Here is a 22567-nt window from a genome sequence, read left to right on the forward strand (position 1 = left end):
TTCAAAGAAAAAGTAACTTTAAGCCAATCTGCTTGAACTGTTAATGGCTGCTTACTCTCTGTAACTTCTACAAGTCTGAGAAACTCTTTTGGACATGAGCCACCAAGTTTGTTCTAAAGCATACTTTTCCACACAAGATTAACAAAAGAGTACTTATGTCTGTCCAAGGCAAAAACATTATACTAGAAGCAACATAGGGCTCCATCCTTCTCTGAAGACAGCTCTGTAAAAACAGGTATTTCAACTAAGTTGTGGATGTAGCCACTAACCTTTAGTTCCATATCAAGACGCACATGTTCCATGCATGTCAAAATAATACCAGTTCATGTAACTGCCATGACATATGCTTTTTTGTATATCTGATGTAGAAGCAACCATCAATACGCACTCCTCAAGCTTTTATTAAGTAACTGTTTACAAGATATTTAACAGATCCTTAAGATTAAGTCATCTCGTCACTAGATTCAAATTTTATAACTGACCTGTTACAAAAAGGAATGAACATTAAGTTTAGATGAGCCCTCTACATAAAGCTCTTTCCCAAACTAGGTCTTCACAATACTATCTTCCCATGCAAAATTTTGGTAACAAAGTTCAAGGGCTCTACTATTTTTCACTTGCAAAACCCCCACCTTTTTACACCACCATACTAGCTACCAAGCATCACTTACTGAAAGTTTTAACGCTTAATACCTGCAGTGTTTCCTATAAAATTGCTTTTGACTTCCTACATTAAGTGATAATCATCACCGGGTTCATCATAACAGAGTACATATACATTGCTGAAAGCTTTAGGATATGAATACGAGCTACTCTTTCAAACATTAAGTGTTCCATAAGCTCAACAGTAAGGAACATTAAGTGCAACAGTTCACTTAAAGCACAACAGAATACAATCTAATTTGGTATTAAAGTAGTTTAATCCCATGACTCAAATGCACTTGAAGAATACGACATCTTCATTCCTCCTGGATTCATGTTGCCTCTGCCTCTGTAATTCTAGGAAACAGAACCGGTACTAGTTTAGATTCATTAACACTTTCAATCATTTAACAGTAAAAGTCACTACAAAACAATTTTAGCTTTCTGCACGCATGTCTCTCAATCATATTTTTTAAATAAATACAGAAGCTCTTTCACCATTAAACTTCTATACATAGGGTTTTTAGACCCCAGTGTGAAATTAATGCACTTTAATCAACTCAGATTTTACCAGATGTGGGAATTATCCTTCCCGAAGTTCAAATCCCAACCTCTTCTCTTACCCAACACAAATACGTTCATACAACTTTGAAGAAAAACCTCCTTCTCCATTTCTTATTTAAGAATGACTGTCTGCATTACTTTCCCAGCAAAATCCTTTTCCTTTGGAAAAAGGATGAAGACCAGTCATCTATAAGATTGTCCCAAAATACTCAGATAAGAGCGTCCAACAGATCCCTCTTTCAAATTCATCATTTGATTATCAAATGGCCCTTTCATGCATTCCCTTTGAAAAAGAAAGTGAATATTGCAAAAACAAGTAAGATGTTACCTTTCTTCCCCAGGAGAAAGAGCATCAGGATCCTTATTGAACACTTATTGATACAAGTCTCTCTTTCGTAATAGTAAAACAGCAAAAAACAGCTTTAATAGTTAATTTCAAAGAGAAAAAGAGGGCTGATTACAAATGCAGTTTCTTCTCTCAGAAGGTCTCAGAAGAAAGGAATTGGAACCTGATGATCTTCAATCAAGAGTTGGTGCACTGCATATATGTCATTAAGACAGCAGTACTCCCAAGGCAAACAGACAGGTTTCCCCTGAAACTATTCTATCCACAAGTATGTGGACAAAGAGTCACAGCCAGATTTGGTAACTCAGAGGTCAAAAAGGACATGAAGGACAGCCTTGGACCTAGAAATGAGAGATTTTATGAAATGCTGGGAGACACTCCACAAAGGTTGGAGATGTGTATTTGGAAGCAATCTAGACTCAAAGATTGATGAGATCCACCTTTGAAAGCAATCTATACAAATTAAAAATGTGTCCTTGAACAGGAATATAGAAGAAAGATCCACTGAGGCTGCAAGTGTGAGAAGGAAGCAGAAGTTTAAGTGTGTAACTGAGGTCCCATGAAGACTCAAAGAAAAAAGATTCAGATCTGATTAGGGAACTATCAAGCAGGTAAATACACCCAAAACACCCAATACTTTCAATAATTATGATATGGAGAAATATAATTAATGAAAGGAAGGTCTAAGCTTGAATTCGAGTTTCAAACATTGCATAAGCAGTGAGAGTAATTATTTCTCTGTGGTCTCTAAGAGAATATTAACATTTGCAATGCAACTGAGGTGTGATAAAGTTCTTATGGAAGCAAGAGATCAGGGAAGGGCTTTTGATGAAGGCATTAAAATCCAAGTAGATAAATGCAGGACGTATCAAATATCAGTTGGAAAAAAAGAAAATAATTCAAAGGAGTAGGCATAGAATTTAAATCCTAAACTAGTGACTGCAGAGTGATTTGAGAGCTATGCCACCCAGGCTGTCTCATTTACTTAAGCTGTATTTTAACATCTGGTATCAGCAACACTGAGAGACCAGAAGGCTCCTCCTCATCTAAGAACAATTCTGACATGGACTAGATTGGGGCATTTATCTAACTATAATTAGCTGAAGTTTTCAGTCAAATGAGTTACTTGATTGAGCCATTTATAACAAGCAGTGATCGTATAACTAGCAACTATTTGCTGTTACCCTACAGGTGCAGTAGAGAAACTTCTTGAACTACAGCCTTTGCGTACATTTGCACAAACCTTTTCTTCCACAGAGTAATTCTTGACGCTACAGATCAAGACTAACACAGCTAGTAAAGCCACACTGTAGAAGTCCAAGTCAAGCAAGTTGTCCAAAATTAGTTTCAGAAATACCGAGCATTATGAAGATGCACAACTAAGGTAACAGACACAGTTACAGTCCAAACAGTTTCAATGGCATTACTCTGGATATATGCAGCTAAACACACTTCTATAGTGAGACAAAGTTGTAAAAGCCAAGACTTCCAGTTCATTTCCAGACTTACCTTTTGGGTATTAACTGATGTAAAGACTCTTTCTCCTTGAAAACCAAAAGCAATTTCTTCCAACCAAACAGGAACTTCCTGCTGGGCCTACATAATTAGGAAAGTGAGTTTAGAGACTTAGACTGCTTTACCAATTGGTATTAAGAATTCCATAACTGTACCAAAGAAATAATAGTTGCTCAGTACATTAAAGTGAAATCCTAAAGAACAGAAAAAGTTAAGCACTAAGATTTGAAACTTACATCTGAAAGCACTTTAACTAGAGATTGTGCAAGATGGCCATCTGAACTGTTATCAAAGAAGCAAACTGCTTTGCCTGTATTTCCGCAACGACCAGTTCGTCCAATTCGGTGTACATACTCTTCAATGGTGGAAGGAAGATCAAAATTAATAACATGTTGAACGTTTTCAATATCCAGACCTCTTGCTGCCACTGAAGTTGCCACGAGAACTGGACATTTTCCAGAACGAAAATCCTGAAGAGCTACTTCTCTCTCTCTCTGTTCTCTGTCTCTACAAAAAAAGCAATGGTCAGAATGGATGCCTCAAAACATGTGCAGTATTATTTCAGATACAAGTTAAAAGGTTATGATTCATGAACAGAAGTAGTTCTTGGGGGAGGGCGGGGGAGGAGGGGGCAGGGAGCAACAATCCCCACACTACCAGTTTAGGTTTTCTGAATTTTTAACTGATTAGCAGTAAGACACAGCAACTATTTTAACCTAAGTCTCTAGAGAAATTAAAATTTTTAAAAGAACTGTAATGTATTGAACTCACTGCCTCGCTAAGAGAATAAACTTGTTTAACTGATTGTTTCTTCATGCCATAGTTTGAAGTGCTTTTCCTACTGCTTTGTAGCAAGGAGCCAGAATAGCAAAGATGAACTCTACCTAGACTCCTGTATAGGCCATTTTTCTGATATGCTAGAATGCGTGGCCAGCCAACAGTATAGAATTTGCCTTTTGTTTATCATCATGAGAAGAAAACTAGATTTGCTCTGGGGTTTACATTTTTAGAGAATATTTACAGATTATCCAGTACTTAAATACAGCAGATCAGAGTTTAACTCATGTTCTTTGTTGTCCAAATGAGAAAACAAATTAGAAGGTATGCAACACTAATGAGTAGACTACAAACACAAGTTAAAACCATCTTCTCTTTAGATCGATCTCCACACAAATGCTACGTCCATGAACACATCAAGCAAGCAGAAATGACAGCATCAGAAATCTCTATGGTACATGATTCGACTTACCTCGTCACTTTGAGGAAGCCTGTAAGACAGAGTGGAAAGTCCACAACTGCCACTTGAATTTACGAATTATCATCTCACCAGTAACACCAAAAGGTCTGGTTTTAGTCACACAAATGATGACAAGAACTACATATAAACAACAGCCCATTCTACTGAATTTATTATATACTAATTTTTTTTTTTTAGCAATAGGCATAAGATTCTCCAATTCATATACAGCATTTGAAGTGTGGTCAACCAGAAAGATGTATACTCAGCAAATGCTGTGAGAACTGGCCTTCAGAAACATTACATTCTCAATTGGGCAGAGCTGCTGAGGATTATAGGGCTATTTGAAACAAGGCAAGCTAAGTCACACAGATATGGTGAAACATAAAATCTCAATAAAAGCTTCTCTTAAGATACAGTATTAAGTGACCTTCACTTAATACTATTACCTGACTTTCACTTAAAAAATACTTACCCATGTATGCTAGTGGCTGCTATTTTTTCCTGACAAAGAAAGGCTGCAATGTAGTCTGCTTTTTTCTTTTTGTCCACAAACACCATGGTTCGTTCATGACCTATGTTAAAACAAGAGTTCAGATGCACTGCAGTTTGAAATCTGATGTATTTTCACTGATGCATTTCACAGTTGCCATTACTTATAAAAATACCTAATATCAGAACAGGTTTTGAATAAGTCTTTAAAGTATGATTGTAATTTCTTGCCTGTGTTGAACTAACTAAATTCAATCCATCAATTTCTAGATCAACACAGAAACCTAGGTGAAGACAAGTGCATTGCATTTTTCTCCTCAATTAAAGGAGGAAATAGATGTTGCGCGCTGTGATAAGTATGCACTCCCTTTCTACAGCATGTGGCTAGAAGTGGCACGCCATCCTGAGCACTGAATGGCAAGGTACACAAAACGTTACTTAATTCCAAATTCCCTTCCAGGTTTCAGCATTAAAACTTAAGATACATTCAGAGCAAAAATGGAAAAATCCCAGCCATTAACAAAATATAGGCCCAAACATTCACATAAGAAGTTTAATACACCTATGATCTGGAGATAATACCCTCAGATGCTGAAGTATTGTAATTGACCATATAAAGAAACTAACCATCTGGGAAGCTTGTCTGCTAGTACTCAATAGAGATGAGACCTTGACAAATACTCATAACACAAATACGCCTAAAACCCTCGAACTCCCCAAGGTCTGCCTCAAGCTTCAATCAGTAGTCTTGTAAAGCGTGCAACACACATAATAGAATGGAATCGTGACCTGGTCAATAGCAAGAGCACAAGCTTAAAAACAAGCAATTTTGTCTTCTCTGGAAAACAATTAGCAATAAGGCAAGTTACCTATGCTTTGTAGAATTTCTATCAGTTTATCCCTCTTGGAATACTGAGGAACCTGAAGAATATTTTGGTGAACATCACTGCAAGCTCCACCCACGTGTCCAACAACAACAAATAAATAATCAGTTTTCAAAAATTCACCAGCCAGCCTTGAAAAGAAACAAAATTGAGCAACATGAAGTCTATTATGTAGCTTATTTTTGCTTTAAGATCAAGTAACTTCATTTATGTTGTAAGCAATCCTCACAACAAATACTTGTATCATGCCTCACAAGGCAGAGGATATAAGTAGTCATACGTGCGTTTTTAAAAAAAGCTAGAGGAGTCTGTATTGTTTTCTAGACAGCTTTACAAAAAACAAAAAAAACTTGATCAATAAGAACGTGCAGAGACTGATTACATGCTGCAGCTTTTCATAATACAAACACTGCATTTTCTAGTCATCTCAGAAGGAGTTCCACATATATGCTTGTAATAAAATGGGTTACTGACATACGCTCACAGAACCTTTCTCGGGGCACTATTTCATCACTAGCTGGAGGGACAGACCAGAACAGGCCAGAATTCAAAACAGGCCTCCTTGAGACAGCACCATCCTTTCTGACTCTTCAACAAAAGCAGTGCTGAAAAACACAGTTTATTACATGGCATTTATTTACCAGCTGCCATAGGCAAAAGTCAAGTTTTGTTTAGACAGCATTCCTCTTCGGTTATCCCTTACATAGGTGATCTTATCTGAGAGATCAAACTCGCCAAAACAGGCAATTCCTTGGAATGCCCCATAATACTTGAGAGTTTTACAAAATTGTGTTAGTAAATATTGTGGTTTAACCCCAGCTGGCAACTAAGCACCACACAGCCACTCGCTCACTCCTCCCCAGTGGGATGGGGAACAGAATCGGAAGAGTAAAAGTGAGAAAACTCGTGGGTTGAGATAAAGACAGTTTACTAGGTAAAGCAAAAGCTGCGCATGAAAGCAAAGCAAAACAAGAAATTCATTCACTACTTCCCATCGGCAGGCAGGTGTTCAGCCATCTCCAGGAGAACAGGGCTCCATCACATGGAACAGTTACTTGGGAAGGCAAACACCATCATTCCGAACGTCCCCCCCTTCCTTCTTCTTCCCCCAGCTTTACATGCTGAGCATGACATCACATGGTATGGAATATCCCTTTGGTCAGATGGGGTCACCTGTCCCAGCTGTGTCCCCTCCCAACTTCTTGTGCACCCCCAGCCTACTCGCTGCTGGGATGGTGGGAGAAGCAGAAAAGGCCTTGACTCTGTGTAAGCGCTGCTCAGAAATAACTGAAACATGCCTGTATTATCAACACTGTTTTCAGCACAAATCCAAAACACAGCCCCATACTAGCTACTATGAAGAAAATTAACTCTACCCCAGCCAAAACCAACACGACATATCAATACACAAGTGTGCTTCATGCCCAGTGTACACACAGCAGCTTCCATTACAATAAATTCAGATGAACAAGCCAACCTTTAACTGAAAACAGGCAATCTCAAGTTTTTAGAACAAATTTCTAAAAAAGAGGAGAGTCTTAAAAATGTTAAAGGACTACGCTAAGGATTTGAATCTCCCACCTGATTTATAGGTGTAATTGTCATTGAAAAGGTGTTTTTCATAGCAAATAAAAAAGTTACTAAAGATTTAAATGTGTTTGGTCTTAAGATCTGATAAATTGAAAGTAAAGGGTAAGTTTAAACTCTCTGAAAACGGAAGAGTAAATAAAAAACAGGAAGGCAGAGAAGAAAGAAAAGACCTTTTAATGGGAGATATAAAGCCCCAAATACTAAGCTGAAGTTCACCAGCTGGCTAGGAAATGTGTGGTTCTCTCTACTCACATGCACAAGAGCCTTAATGATTAGAACAAAGGTTTATGTAACAGCAGAGACTCAAATTCAGGTACAAAACCAAATGGTATGTTAAAACTAAACCTAATTACACTCACTGAATAGAAGTGCAGGAAAGCCTGAACCCAGCAAGGCCAAAGAAAGCACCTTGTCCTATACTACCGAAGTAGTATACTATCCAAAGTTGTTTTGATAGCAGAGTATGGGAAAGCATTAGCTTTCTTGACTCCAGAATCAAAAAGGCAGTAAATCCAGGAAGAAACTGACTCCAGACAAGAAGGGCTTTCACTCTCTAAAATCATCTTTAGGCATTCCAGTTTCAAAAGGTTACAAGAAGGTTATTATGCACTTCCAAACCTGGATCCAAGTGCTCAGGTTTCTGAAGTCTTCTACCAGTACTTGTAAATCCTGCAAAACTGACAGTAGAAAGGTAGATCTGGATGGGATTTTTTTCATTAAACAGAAGCAGACAGTAAACATCTTGCACAGTTGAAGGGATCTCCTCTTTCTTATGCTGGTAGTTAGAGGACTCTTTACTCATCCCTCAGTATGTAGCAAAAACACAGCAGGAAAAACACATTGATAAAGACAACAGATAAAGAGATCATGGGATCAAGATTCTTCTCTCAACCCCAAAACCTGAGCCAATCAGCGCACACTGTGCATCTTAAAGGGAGACACACCTGATCTTCTCCCAGGATGCAGAGCGAACTGAGACCACATTCCCACACAAACAATAAACACATGGAATAAACATGAACCACACTCAGGTACAGTATCATTTGAACACTTGTTTCGCAGCTGCAGAAACAAGGCCGCTATTAGTTCACTACAAGGTCTTCTTTCAATACAAAAAACTCTACAAAAAAAGTCTTCACTGAGGAACCAAAGCCACAACAGGTGACTTAAGACTGAGTAAAGTAAATTCAATCCTACTTAAAGAAAGGCGATTCATCTCCCCAACAGCTGTCAGTATTAACTGATTGAATGGGAGAAAGCAGCCCATTCCCCTCTTTCATTCAGGACAGTCAACTACCGAAGATGTTTTCTCCCCACCTCAAAAAAGATCTTTCAGGCTTTTTGAAGGCCAGAAGAAAGTTGTCACTCACTGAAGTACTAACATACTTCAGTGATGCAGTGATGCAGACCACTGCAATGGTCTGATCAGTTTACATGCTCTCAAACTGTAATATGCTTACTGGATTTTTTAGTGATACTGTCACAACAGTACCCCTACTACAAAGGCCGCCAAAATTATGTGAACTGCTCAAACTGAAGTTTAGACTCCTCTGATTTAAGAATGAGTATTCAGATGCCTGCCTCTTCAAAAGTGGAAATACTGAATAATTTCCATCCACCTACACGGAATGGGGTGTTTTGTTCTGTTACTCCCAGGCTCAGCAATCCCACTACCATCTGTTGAGGACTGTTCTCTCAGAGTCTGGAAAGTGGAACTTTAAGGGTAGCGAGTAAGTGTAAGATATATCCTAAACCCATTGTGGGAACTTTAAAACTACCGAAAACAAATAGCACTTAAGCATGTAAATAAGAATTGCATATCAGAAAGGCTAGTGAAGTGAGCAATTAATTGCGATATCTGGTTATATTATGCCCTGGTGCCAAAGTCAGCACTACCAGTGTGGCTTGTGAAACAGCAAGATCACTGTTTTTGAGCTTGCACAGACATGGTGGGAGAGGGACAAAAAACAAACTGGCAGTATGAGGACTTCTGCAGAAGCAGAATTTAAAAGCCTTCAGACAAACTTCTTAAGTTGCTTTAGAGTCCCCACCTAAATTAAGCAGGTAATCTATGCAAGTTACTAGTTCTGTTACCTAAAAAAAGGGCAATCTTCAGCAAGGAATGTTAACATCATAGCTTTTCAGTATCTTCTACCAAGATTATAAGCTTTTAAACGTAAGGAGTGCTCTTAACAACTCTTCAGACATTTAGCTCTACACATCTTCAGATACATTTCCATTTTTACTTTACTCACCTCTGAACTTCTTCAGGAAAAGTGGCACTAAACATTAGTGTTTGACGTTTGTCTTTTGGTGGCATGCTTGGGTAAGAAATCAGCTTCTTCATATCTAACCCAAAACCCATATCAAGCATGCGGTCCGCTTCATCTAGCACCAAGTATTTCACATTATGCAAACCAATCTGCAAGTATTTCAGTGAAAGAAAAACTGTATTGGTTCACTGACAATATAAACTAATAGAACGTCCTAATTACCAACATCTACCTTTTACTTATTTCTTTCTAGTAGAAGTTATTTATTCACAAATAAATGTCTATTTGCATTATGTTTTATTTGCACCTCAACCTCTATTTAACTTTCTAATTTGCACTAATTCTAATAGTATGTGTACACACTGAACTGCTTCAGAACTTGGTTCAGCAATGTAAATCAAGATAGAGCCTACAGACCAACTATTATTCAGCACATCTGTTTTGAAATTATGTCTGAGTTTTAGAAACGTTCTTTCATATAACCCTCACACATTCTCAAAACCTTGTTCTGAAAAAAATTATGTCAGAAAGCATTAAGGACGTTACAACTTCACTGTTGCGACCAAGACTGTCATTTTGACTAGAAGCCTGGCAACCACAGAAAGCCAATCTCTAGTTTATTACCAAGAAGTGTTTTTCCAAACTTCATTTGTCCAGTGCAACATCACTGAGCCACCATTATAATTTCGATTTGAACTTATAATGGCTGGAAAAATAAAAATTCAAATACAACATTACACTTGAAGTTTTTTATATTTTGAATAAAATCAGTATTAAAACATTCAAAGAATTAATATTAGCATAGTTCCAGACAGATAAAAGCTATTGTAGCAAAACAAACAGGACATAAAGTGAAAATCTGCTATGGATTTTTCCATGAGAACCAAGAGAAAGTGTTCCGTGTATTTAAACTATAAAATTTAATTGCCAAGAACACTGCAGCCAGTTTGATTTAGACTGGTATTTTCCAGTGGGCCCTGAATGGGACTGAAGAGAACTGGACTTACAGTACTCGTTCAAAAACCTCATGGTATTTAGATATTCCAAGAAAAGCTCATTTGTATTTTAAGTAAGTGCCTGTACAAATGCAACACACTGACTGGTTTTCATGGCTCTATCTTTGCTTTTATCGAATTTGAAGAATGAAAACCAGTATGTAAAAAGAGTGTTTAGGGAATTCAGATTAAGTTTTAAGATCTTACCTTCTCTCTTCCAATGATGTCTAAAAGCCTTCCTGGAGTGGCACATAGTATATTACAGCCTTGCATTACCTGACGAATTGAATGGCCTGTTTGTGTACCTCCATAGATCACAACAGGCCTTATACAAGTTCTATTACATAGAAGAAAACTCGGATTAATTACGTAAGTATGCAAACAATATTGTTTCATGAAAATACGTAAAAAATCACCAGATCCATCATAAACTAGCTTACTTATAGAATCATAGAATAGTTTGGGTTGGAAGGGACCTTTAAAGCTCATCTAGTCCAACCCCCCTGCCATGGGCAGGGACATCTTCAACTAGATCAGGTTGCTCAGAGCCCCGTCCAACCTGGCCTTGAATGTTTCCAGGGATGGGGCATCTACCACCTCTGGGCAACCTGTTTCAGTGTTTCACCACCCTCATTGTGAAAAATTTCTTCCTCATATCTAGTCTAAATCTACCCTCTTTTAGTTTAAAACCACTACCCCTTGTCCTATCACAACAGGCCCTACTAAAAAGTTTGTCCCCATCTCTCTTATAAGCCCCTTTAAAGTACCGACAGGCCGCAATAAGGTCTCCCCGGAGCCTTCTCTTCTCCAGGCTGAATAACCCCAACTCTCCCAGCCTTTCTTCATAGGAGAGGTGTTCCATCCCCCTGATCATTTTTGTGGCCCTCCTCTGGACTTGCTCCAACAGGTCCATGTCTTTCTTGTGCTGAGGACTCCAGAGCTGGACGCAGTATTCCAGGTGGGGTCTCATCAGAGCAGAGTAGGGGGGCAGAATTGCCTCCCTCGACCTGCTGGCCACACTTCTTTTGATGCAGCCCAGGATACGGTTGGCCTTCTGGGCTGCAAGCGCACATTGTCGGCTCATGTTCAGCTTTTCGTTCACCTGTACGCCCAAGTCCTTCTCAGCAGGGCTGCTCTCAATCCCTTCATCCCCCAGCCTGTATTGATACCGGGGGTTGCCCCGACCCAGGTGCAGGACCTTGCACTTGGCCTTGTGAACTTCATGAGGTTCACACAAGCCCACTTCTTGAGCTTGTTCAGGTCCCTCTGAATGGCACTCCATCCCTCAGGCGTGTCAACCGCACCACTCAGCTTGGTGTCATCTGCAAACTCACTGAGGGTGCACTCGATCCCACTGTCTATGTCACTGATGAAGAAACTAAACAGTACCGGTCCCAATACGGACCCCTGAGGGACAGCACTTGTCACTGATCTCCACTTAGAGTGGTTCAATTCCTTCACCATACAGCACAGCTTATAACCAAAAGCAGGACCCAAGACCAGAAACTCACTCACCATAAGCTCAAAGTTCCTATTCATACTACATAATAGAGGCCTGCACAGGTGGCTTACTTGGAAAGAACACTTCATTTCACCTGCATTCTCCCCTCTCCCTTCAACTGAGAGTTACTGGCAGTAAGAGCCAAAATGGTGTTAGACATTGTCCCCTTTTATACAGCATACTTAGAAAAAGCAGAACCACCAAATACGTGCCTTTAGAGCTTCAGAAGTAATCTTTCCACACCTTGAAAGGACAGTGCAAAAAAAAATACACAGATGGATCTTTGTAAAGCAACTAACCACACTGGCCATGCAGTATGCCACTCAAGCGTTAGACTGCAAACCCATTCAAACGCTAAACTACTTAGTGCTCTTCCTACTAAGGTTTTTGCTTAGATCTACCGACTAGAGCTACATCAGGTATTCTTCTCTTGTAGAAAATCACCACTACGAGCAAGAACTACCTTACGCAGCTGAAGAAGTAGTTCACAAGCTTATCTTTATAACCTTCTGCTATGTATTTTACATGCATAAAATGAGTATTTTCATACCCAAATTAAAACTGTCTATTCTTGAGGATACTGATTCAGCTTCATATGCAGCAACCGTGAATCAGATAAACCTGATAAATTTTTACCAGGTTTAATTGGAACTTTTCAGAAAGCTTTAGTCAAGAATAGAAACAGGTTGGACTCCTAACATTTCAACATTTATCCACTATCAATTAATATACATATTTCATATTCCTATTTGTGAACTAAACCACAGAGCTTAAGAATATCATGAATCTGAACTGAACAATATGCATGCAATTCTTTAGAGGCAACAGATTCACACCCTGATAATCGCCCCTAAAATGTAGGTTATCTTGCTTTTACTGCAGGGCAGCTGGAGCAAAATCTTTCTAAATTCGAAAGCTATTTTATTGTGAAATAATCTGTACCTAGTTTAAAATAGCATAATTAATAGAACTAGCTACATAGTTAGAACAATGTGAGAGATTAAGAAGCTATTCTTAGTAACATGCTTAGTAAGGAATATGCAAACGTGATAGTACTTCCGAAAGGCAGGAGACAGCCTCCAAGCATAAGTTTGCTTGAACGAGGCAAGTCTAATTTAATTTAGCCCACCAGATTTTGCACTGACGATGTTCTCCATTCCACCTCCTAACAGTAACAAGCCATTACAGACAATAGATTTAATTCTCTTCCTGTGCACTGGTGAGACCTACCACTTAGCAGCAGAAAGATGACTTGCAAACTAGTACAAATGCACTCTCACGCAACATCCAAGAGCTCAATGACAAGTTTAGACCTTTTGTTCTGTTTTGAAGAAGCAGAGCTAAAAGAGCTTGCTTGAGCTGTGAAATTTCTGTCCAAGACCAGAAACACTGGGAAGTACAAAGTTAGAAACCACTACTGAAAGTTAACTAAAACCCCCAACACATACCTTTATTTTTGTCAAGACGAAAATAAAAGCAAATACAAATTACATAAGGCAAGCTAAATTTAAGTTACTTCATTTAAGAAATTTCATTTTTCTCATCAGTAAAGATGATGTGACACAAGTTTAGTACTTACCTCCTCTTCAAGCTGGAGTAAGCCTCTCCCTGCCCCACCCCCCATACCAGGAAGATTAGGAGTTTAAATCCCCAGCCATATAGTAAGAAACCTGCTAGCCAGTATTACCATCTAAATTCAAGTGTTTGTAGTCATTCAATGGGCACAGAAAAATTTTTGAAAGCATTCATGAAAAAAATAAAGCGCTGTTCATTCAAAGTAATAATCAATACCAGGTAACAGTGCAAAAGCTTACCCATACACAAATTTCCTTGCTTCTAGGAAGATTTGATTTATCAGTTCTCTAGTTGGGGCGACAATAATACATTCCGGTTCTTGCTGCTCTTTAAAGCTACTGGCAGTTACGCCATCTCTCATCATGTGGGCCACAATTGGTAGAAGAAAAGCTGCCTAAAAAAAGCATCAGTATTTATGCTGTTTAGCCTTAAAGCTTTCATCAGTCACACTAAAAGCTGTGTATCAATCTTAAAGCTACAATGATACAGCACACTATCAACTTCAAGGAAATCAGACTGCAAAAGGATTAACTTGAATGCACTACAGAACATTTAAGCTTATTTGTCCTCATGTAAGAAGAACGAAAATATCTCTCTGGACCTTAAAAGTCTAATAATGCAGGAACACCGTCATGCACTAGCTAACTTCTGGGTTTTCCAGGCAGTTTCACACATCATGCTGACATACATTGCCAATTATGTACCCCAGGATCAAAACCCCTCCTTAACATTTAGTTACAAGCTTTGCATGATTACCTTCAGTAGATTTGTAAGGTAACCATGTATCACCATACTCCAGACTACTACAAAGCAGATCAGTTTGCAATACAGCTGCACGAGCATCCCTACTTCATATAAGACTAGTTACCCCCAAAATAAAATCTGTACAGCAGTCCCAAAAGCATTCAGAATATTTATAGCATAAGCTTTGGACATTTCCCCCCCTGCAAACATAAGAGGTTTTTCAAAAAAAGTAACTAATAAGCTATGTAACAGCTAGAATGCCACACTATACTGAACGACAAAAAGCCGTACTTAATATCCAAATATTCTCATACAGAGCTGTTAGTGGTTAGATTTGGGTACATTAGACAGTTTAACAGGTTGAGACAACTGTCAACTTAATATCAACTCCCAACACTATTCCATGATTAATACTGAATCACCTAAAACTGAGTCTGATGCAGATCAGACTGGATTGAACTAAGGGTGACAAACCAGCACTCCACACTGTTACAATCTGGCATAAGTTTAAAAAAAAAAAAACACCAACAAAAACAAAAGCAAAAAACACAAAAACACACAAAACAAAACACACATACCAACACCAAAAAAAACCCCCAAGACAAAACCCTCAACACAGGAAGAAACCCTAACTTTCAACTGCTGAGTTTTTTTTCTCATAAGCAGTTTCTACGACTGCCTATACTTCCGAATCTGTAACTGTAGCCCTGAAGACTGGCCTGCTGTATTAAAACACTAGTTCTTAAATTAAGAAGAAATTCAGCCCAAAAATGCGACAACCCATCCATCATTCATCTTTGTGCTTAATACTACACCTGCCATTGCAGTGCAAGTCAAATCATTAGACAACAAGCTGTGAAGCACCTGGCACATGGAATACTGAGGCATCCACCTGTAAGTTGAAGGTCACACACTTCCAGTAGTATGAATACTACACAAAACGCTTACAGTTTTTCCCGATCCTGTCTGGGCACATGCCATTAAATCCCGTCCTGCCAGTATAATAGGAATGCTGTACTTCTGCACTGGAGTAAGTTTAGAGTATCCAGCTTTAGCAATGTTCATGTTTAAAGTCTGACAGAGGTTAGCTTCTTCAAAAGCCTGTAAGAGAAAAAATTATTAACCACGGAAGTTAAATTGTAAAAACTGAGATGCTTACCATAGGATACAGACATCCAAACACTAAAAAGCATTAACTTTTGAGGGGATCTCACCAGTCATATAGATTGACAAGGTTCCTACAGGTAAAAGCCCCAAAGGTTTCTTCAACCGGCTCATGCCATTCAAGTAAAGTTGTTTGTAGGACAGTGAACGCCTTCAGCTGGTCTTATTAGCTTTGAGAGAAAACTGCTCAGAAGCCATATATCTGGATTCAAGCAGGTGAACTCACATCATGGCATGCTATGAAAACAAACTAAAACTCTTCAGTTTCATTTCACATAGGAGATACACACTTAGTCTCTGTGCTAAAACTAGTAAGGGGAGCTGAAGCAACATCCCTATCCAGGACCAAAAAGCACCATACATGATAAAATCAGTTTAACATCAGTGAGAAAATCTTTCAGATGGATGGGGAAAAAAACTCTGCATCTTCTCTTTCAACAGAGGTGCTACTACCCCCTCCACCCTTCTTCCTCATTCTTCTGCCTAAAAAGAATTGATTTTTTTTTTAAACACTAGCCACAGGGTATGGAGTAGAAGCAAAGTTATGTATTACTTTTAAATAATAAACAGCAGCCACAGAAAACAGGGCTAGAAATTACTTCAGAAAACACCTCTCCGTCCAACTGAAAACTTTTCCAACAGGTGTTCATTTACATTGTTAAAGATTCCCTAGTAACAGACTTCAACATGATGACTCTACCAGCCTTCCCGGAAACTGCTGCCAAAAACCTCCGTAAAGATCTAAACTGGTATTTTTCTGCTATTTAAGGACTATATTTCCTGTCCATCCAGTATTACTTTCTCTGGGCCATTTCTGTAGTTTGTCAAGGTACTTTTGAGTTCAGATTTATATCTTTCAAATGGGCACCATCTCCTTCCAACATAGTACTGTCTGCAAGAATCAAAATCTTTGTTAGTATTTTCATTAGTAGTGAATATTAGACTCAGTATACATCCTTGCAGAATCACGCTCAACGTAAACTGTAAGATTAATGAGTTCACTAACCAGTAATGGTGCTGGTGGGTCAAGTCCTGACACTTCGACAACGTTTTCATCATACTTGTCAAAATTAATTCCTGTTTGATAACGTGCAAAGATGGCTTGTTCATCATCAGGTGGAGGAGGGGGCACATAAGTCACCTTTGGACCTTAAGAACACAACCACTCACGTGAACAATATAAAGTGAACCACTCATGAATATAAAGAAAACTTAAACAAAAACTATTTTAAGTATGGAGCTATTGAAGTTAAGTTCAGTCAGATGTCATTTAGACTTCTCTCCACTTTCCAGGAAGGCAAGAAATTTCATAAATGATTGTATTAGAACTTCGTTTTATACTATTAGACCTAAAACTCACTTACAAATAAAGTAAGACTTTTGTAAAGCATTCTTGTTTCACATTTGCTCAAGGATCTTACTTTGAAGAGCTACTCACAAAAATTAAATCAGGCTCTACTTTACCACAATGCAAAAACCAATTCTACCACAAAACCTATTGCATTATAAATTATCCTATTCAATAACAATGCATTTATTAATACACAAGGATAAAAATAATATGTTCATGGCAGTACATTTATAGTTCTGTATTCCTTAAGGTATTTTTCAAGCTAATAAACTCAGAGGTAGAAAATTAATTATTTGATGCTCACTGAAAGGTTAGCAGTAGTAAAGTCATTTCACAGGGACCTCAAATGAGGAAGGATCAGGAACCAAAATTATTCATACAAAAGTCAGGAGTTTCCTATTGTCATTTTGCATTTCAAGAGTAAGAGAAAGGCAAAATAAGGCTGAAGTCATTTGCAAAAAACAGCGCACGTAAGTCAACATTCTAATAGATTGTCCCAATTGACACTTTCAATACATGTCAGAAAGTCATTATTCATCATGCATTTCAACCTGATCTCCTGCACATACAAATCACGACATTCTATTTACTAACTTGCACTCAGTAAAACACATCAAGCCTGTTTTCCAGAAATAGCATCCCAGATGCTATTTGAAACTGCATCTGAAACTGAGAATCTACTGTTCCTTCGTGGTTTGCTTTAATGACTATCATCACTCAGATGTCCTCACTATTGCAAATTAAGTTCTCTAACACTTGTGTCTCAAGTAGATAAGCTTTACCATTACAAAGAAGAAACAGCCAGCAACAGAGGAATTCTACAGCACTCCATTCAAAAAAGTTAGTCTTCATTTAGGTGACAACAACCACTGTCGTCCAGCAATTTAAATATGAACGAAGTTTAAACATACTGAGTTTAACAGTATTTGCTTGGCAACTCATGTTGCATGAACAGTTTTGAGATGGTTATGCATTTACCCATATCACTGCTTTCTTTTTTATCCAATTAATTCCAGCAACTTTAAGGAAGATAACGTTCCTTGAGTTAAAAGCAAATTAAAATTGGTATGTTACTTGTGAAGAAGCTACTTACCTCTTTCAGAACCTGTTTCTTCATTGCATTCTTTGTAAGTTGCTGTTAAAGAAAGCATTCCAAAGTTAATTGCTTTTAGGGAAAAAAGCTTACTTGAGAAAAAATCTAAATGAGAACCTTAATGAAAAATTCCTAGAGGCACTTAGAAAACTCAGTAGTGGGTCCTGATATGGTTGGTAGAATGAGTGGAAATATTTAGGTAAGCAATGAAAGCTTAGTTACAAAAAGCCAGAAGACAAAGGCCCCATATTTGTGTTTTAAAGGGCAGAAAGAGAGGATGTCATAACATTGAGCTTAGCAGGACCTTGCAGTAACAATATGAAGGAATTAAATCCAGCATCTTGCTGAGGGAGTTCACAAACCAGATCTGGTCCTTACTTGACTCGTAGTAAGTCACTTATCAAATCAAATGCAATCATCCCAGATTATGAGATGGCTACCACAAGATGTCTAGATAAAGCAAGTTGTATTTAAAGACAACCAAGAGGAACGATCTCTCCTAAACCCAGCATATGCTTTGCATGGGCAAATATAGTTGTCTATATTCACTTGAGATGAATCATGAGCAAAAAAGCATCTATAACAAGAAATTTTAATGCCACAGAAATGTCAGTTTTATAACCTTGTTTTGTTAAGTGAGGTTCTTCCCCTAAAACTGATAAACAAAATATTATGAGTAATAAGAAATTCACACATGCTTATGGTTACAGCATCTTGGTTTTAGGAACCGTTCAACTACAAAATCAGGAAATGCTTGTTTTATGCTATATAACCAACTTCTAAATAACTAAAGAGCCATAGCCATAAACTTCAGTGTCATCACAGGAATTTTTCAAGAGTTAAGAGAGAATTTAAATTGGAAGAGAAAACTATCCTGTTATTTCAACAGCCACACATCTATAACACCCACTCCATGAAAATTCTGACCTTGACATCCACGTATTGTGGTGTGTTGCTTTCGTTATCACTTGAAAAACAAAGACATTTATTCTTAAGAGTGAGGAAGTACCACATGTTTTACATATGTAAAAAACTGTATTAAGACTGAGCTATTAACAGCAGCACTTCCAGAATCTGTTTAAGTCCTTACTCTCACTATACCCAAAATAGAAAAAGCCTTAAACCTAAGTGGTAGCCTCTAGCTACTCTGTGCAGGAAGTTATGTTGCTGATTTCAAAGGAGGGTAAAAAAACCCGTTTAATATAAGGCCACTCTGGAAAAGGAAGAAGCCTAGAAATCTAGATACGGGACACAAAACTAAGGGAAGAGGAAAAGACAACAACAAAAGCTGTTAATAGGGTCTCTACTCAAATGTGCAGCTCAAGCCAGTCATAAAAATCATACCGTGAGACTGGCAATTTTAAGACCAGTACCACAGAAGTACAGTGACCCTGCAATGCCTCCTTCACCCTCCCTCATCTGCATTCTTCCTCACAGCAGCAGTGCAAGCACAGAAGAATAGCATCAGGGCAGCATATTAATCCGATTGCTCATTCTCAACAAGATCGAATTATTAACTCTAAACATAAATTCTAAACATAAGTTCTAAAGAGGCAGCCAGTACTGTGACTTGGATCAGGAATGCTCTGTTCAGCAGCAATGCTCTTAAGCAACTCTGTAAAACCACAGCTTCATCGAGATGGCGACAGAGAATCCAAGCAAAGATGCAACATACAATGTGTGTAATCACTTTTAAATATCTATTTTTCCATCAGAGGATATAATATGCTTACACCGTATCTCTAATTGCAAAAAGCATAACTGTTCTAAGAGAAGCCGGCACAGCTCTACCTTCATTACCTCTACAAACTCTACTAGAGTGACATGACCGCTATTCAGAGATGGAGGCAACACAACAGCCTAGCAGTGCTTGCTCTGTTCTTTCTCTAGATCCAGACACATTCTCTTACTATAAAAGGACATAATTCCCATGCAACAAACTACTCTTTATGAAGAGTTATCTTCCCACATGAACCTCTATACAGACTAGTGCAACTGTTGCCTACCAATATCCATAGCAGTCTTTACATACTAATACTTTATACAATGGTCATGAAAAAGTAAGGAATCACTATCCTGTGTTAAGGATGCAGTTATGTCCACTATGAGTATTAACATGTTGCCTCCATAAACACTTAAGTTGCTAAAATCATTATTTGAACTAAAAATCTGAAAAACTTAATTTGAACTAAGTCAAATAGAGGCAAATCAGTTGTTCTTTGGATATTAAGAAGCACTTCTGAAAACGCATACTAATCATCATATCTTTTCTACAGTGAAAAATTCTTTTATCAATATCACACGAAGTGTTCTTACATTGAGAGTATCAGCCATCCACTACCCATGGTATTTCTAATTTGAATTATGGGACTTTTGTGAGCGTTAGGTTACTATGATCTAGGTAGCACAATACATAGGTTACAAGTTACAGTAGCATCCGTGGAAAAGGAGGACAGAACCGCGAGGGAAAAATCCTCTGAGGACAACAAAAAAACCCAACACTAAAAGTCATCAGGAAGAGCTGGCCTCTCAGAGTTACAAACCTTACTGTCAGCCTGGACAAACCTAAAACAATACTTCCCTTTATAGAAGGGGTGGAAAAAGTCTAGAGTGACTATTTCAAAACTGAGCAAGTTCTTAAAGGCTTGCTTTGAATTTTGGCGTTAGCACCTCTGCTTCACTGTGCATTAACTGACCCAGTAGCAGTAGGACCAAGAAAAAAATTACAGAAACAACAGCTTTGAAAATCCAATTATTAAAATTTATCCAAGTTACAAACATGTCTTGTGTGGGCATGCAAGCAAGCTATCTAACATTTGCAGTAGGTTCTTAATCCAGGCAGGGAGAACAATCACAGTGACAGCATTTAGCAAAGCTAAGAAGGTATTGCCACAGATCAGCAATGAGGAAATCTGAAACGTTCACCACCCTACTAAGAAGTCTCACCTGCATGACCTCCAGATACTCCTCTTCCTCTAGAGCCAAGAAAAATGCCAGACTGAGGTCTGTCTCTTTGCTCATCTTTAACACCTGTAAGTAATACACAGTGTAGTGGATATAGTGTCTAAAATGGGTATAATGAAATACTACGCTTAAACCTAATTCTATTTACTCCAAAAACTCCACAGTGCAACAACCCCAACAGATTCTTTGTAACTTCAACCTATGCAGTATTATTCCCAGTGATGCTGTTTTTCAAAGACGGCATCCATGCTCCACAACTCAGCTGAAGAACAGAAGCTATTTCATAGCTTTCACCTTTACACTTGTAGTTTTTAGGGAGCAAGCAAACCCAGAAAGAATGACCAAATATATGTTGTTCCCACACAAACCAGTCAATATAAAAAACTTACTCTCACTTCGTCCAAAGCCACCAGGAAATCCTTTAAAACCTCTATTTTGTGTACTAGAATCTTCTACAATGTTCCTTTCTTGAAAACCTGCAGTACAACACACAACAACTTAGTTTGCCCAATTTTGCATGTGCAGATCAAGCGCATTTTATTTGGCAATTATTCTTTGCAGTCCTTATTTTAGCAATTCAGATAAAAAGTACAATAAAACTAAGTGATTTGCCTAAACATATGAAAAAATGAAGACAGGAAACTTTTTTTGCCAAAAAGTATTATGAGAAGAGTCTTCTGCTTTCCTGTAGTATTGCTTCCTGCAAGAAGTAAATCAAACATTAAGTCTTGAAGTATTTGACTTTACAGGCATATACGCTATATAAGCTACTAACTTTAAACTCTCTGGTTATAATGCAGATCAGTTCAGTCCTCTGGTTCAGTCACAGGACAACTGATAGCATTTGTATCTTCTCAGTTTTCACAACCAGTACTATAGGTGAAGTAGTATTGCAATTGCTGCCTCCTATAGAGCGAGGATTTGAAAACCTGCCTTTCAGATCTATCAATTTCTATTTTTTTATTACACAGGATTGCTTATTCAGTTGCTTGGGACAGGCACTGCCAAGTACTTAGTGTTTTAGGGGTTACTTCTAACTCCTTTCCCTAATCACCCTCCTCATGAGGCGGGAGAGGAAGTAAAGAGCCACATGCATGAACAAGGTATTTCTCATTTCAGATTGGACAGTTTTAGGTCTTGTCTAAGATCCAAGCAGTCAACTTATATCGTCAATTAGGGCTTAGTCTTCATTCTTCAACTGAACACCTGTTCCATCATCTTGTAATGACGAAGAGCATCTACTGCTAAATGAGACCAAGAAGTTCTCCTACCACAGCACCTTCTCCATCAATGCTTGGTGCATACCAATTCATGTGTCATTTGAGTTTTTCCAAATTAAAAAAAAATCAGATCTTAAAGACTCACATGCAAAAGACAGTCTAGAACACAAACATCCAACATAACCTTAAATACAGCTTGCAAATTACTTCGCAATTGCCAGAGAGGCTACAGCAGATCTGTTCGTCATCACTCCACAGCACCACCCAAGTGTTGCTGCCTGCTTAGTCAAACAAGTCTAGCATTCCCTTACCAAAACAGGCACCAATCCAAGTGATGCAGAAATGGTGTAGAATTTTTTGAAAGAATAAACATAACTTCAAGTGGATCCACAGCTGTTCTGCAGGTCAGAACTTCTG

At 38.2% G+C, this 22567-nt stretch overlaps 1 protein-coding gene across 1 annotated transcript in view; it reads right to left on the reverse strand.

The window, feature by feature from the left end:
• Positions 1–381: 381 nt before the first annotated feature.
• Positions 382–22567, reverse strand: part of DDX4 (DEAD-box helicase 4) — a 28765-nt gene continuing 6579 nt past the window's right edge. The window contains exons 5-17 of the mRNA XM_075137810.1: positions 21320–21406; positions 20913–20996; positions 17967–18008; positions 16529–16671; positions 15307–15459; positions 13854–14008; positions 10746–10875; positions 9526–9692; positions 5666–5811; positions 4780–4879; positions 3304–3574; positions 3062–3148; positions 382–999 (exon numbers count right to left, since the gene is read on the reverse strand). Coding sequence (XP_074993911.1) covers positions 919–999; positions 3062–3148; positions 3304–3574; positions 4780–4879; positions 5666–5811; positions 9526–9692; positions 10746–10875; positions 13854–14008; positions 15307–15459; positions 16529–16671; positions 17967–18008; positions 20913–20996; positions 21320–21406 — 1646 coding nt within the window. The 3' untranslated portion in view covers positions 382–918. The remainder of the gene's footprint in view (positions 1000–3061; positions 3149–3303; positions 3575–4779; positions 4880–5665; positions 5812–9525; positions 9693–10745; positions 10876–13853; positions 14009–15306; positions 15460–16528; positions 16672–17966; positions 18009–20912; positions 20997–21319; positions 21407–22567) is intronic.

Source organism: Calonectris borealis, chromosome Z (genome assembly GCF_964195595.1).
Source record: "Calonectris borealis chromosome Z, bCalBor7.hap1.2, whole genome shotgun sequence".
NCBI classification, from domain to species: domain Eukaryota; kingdom Metazoa; phylum Chordata; class Aves; order Procellariiformes; family Procellariidae; genus Calonectris; species Calonectris borealis.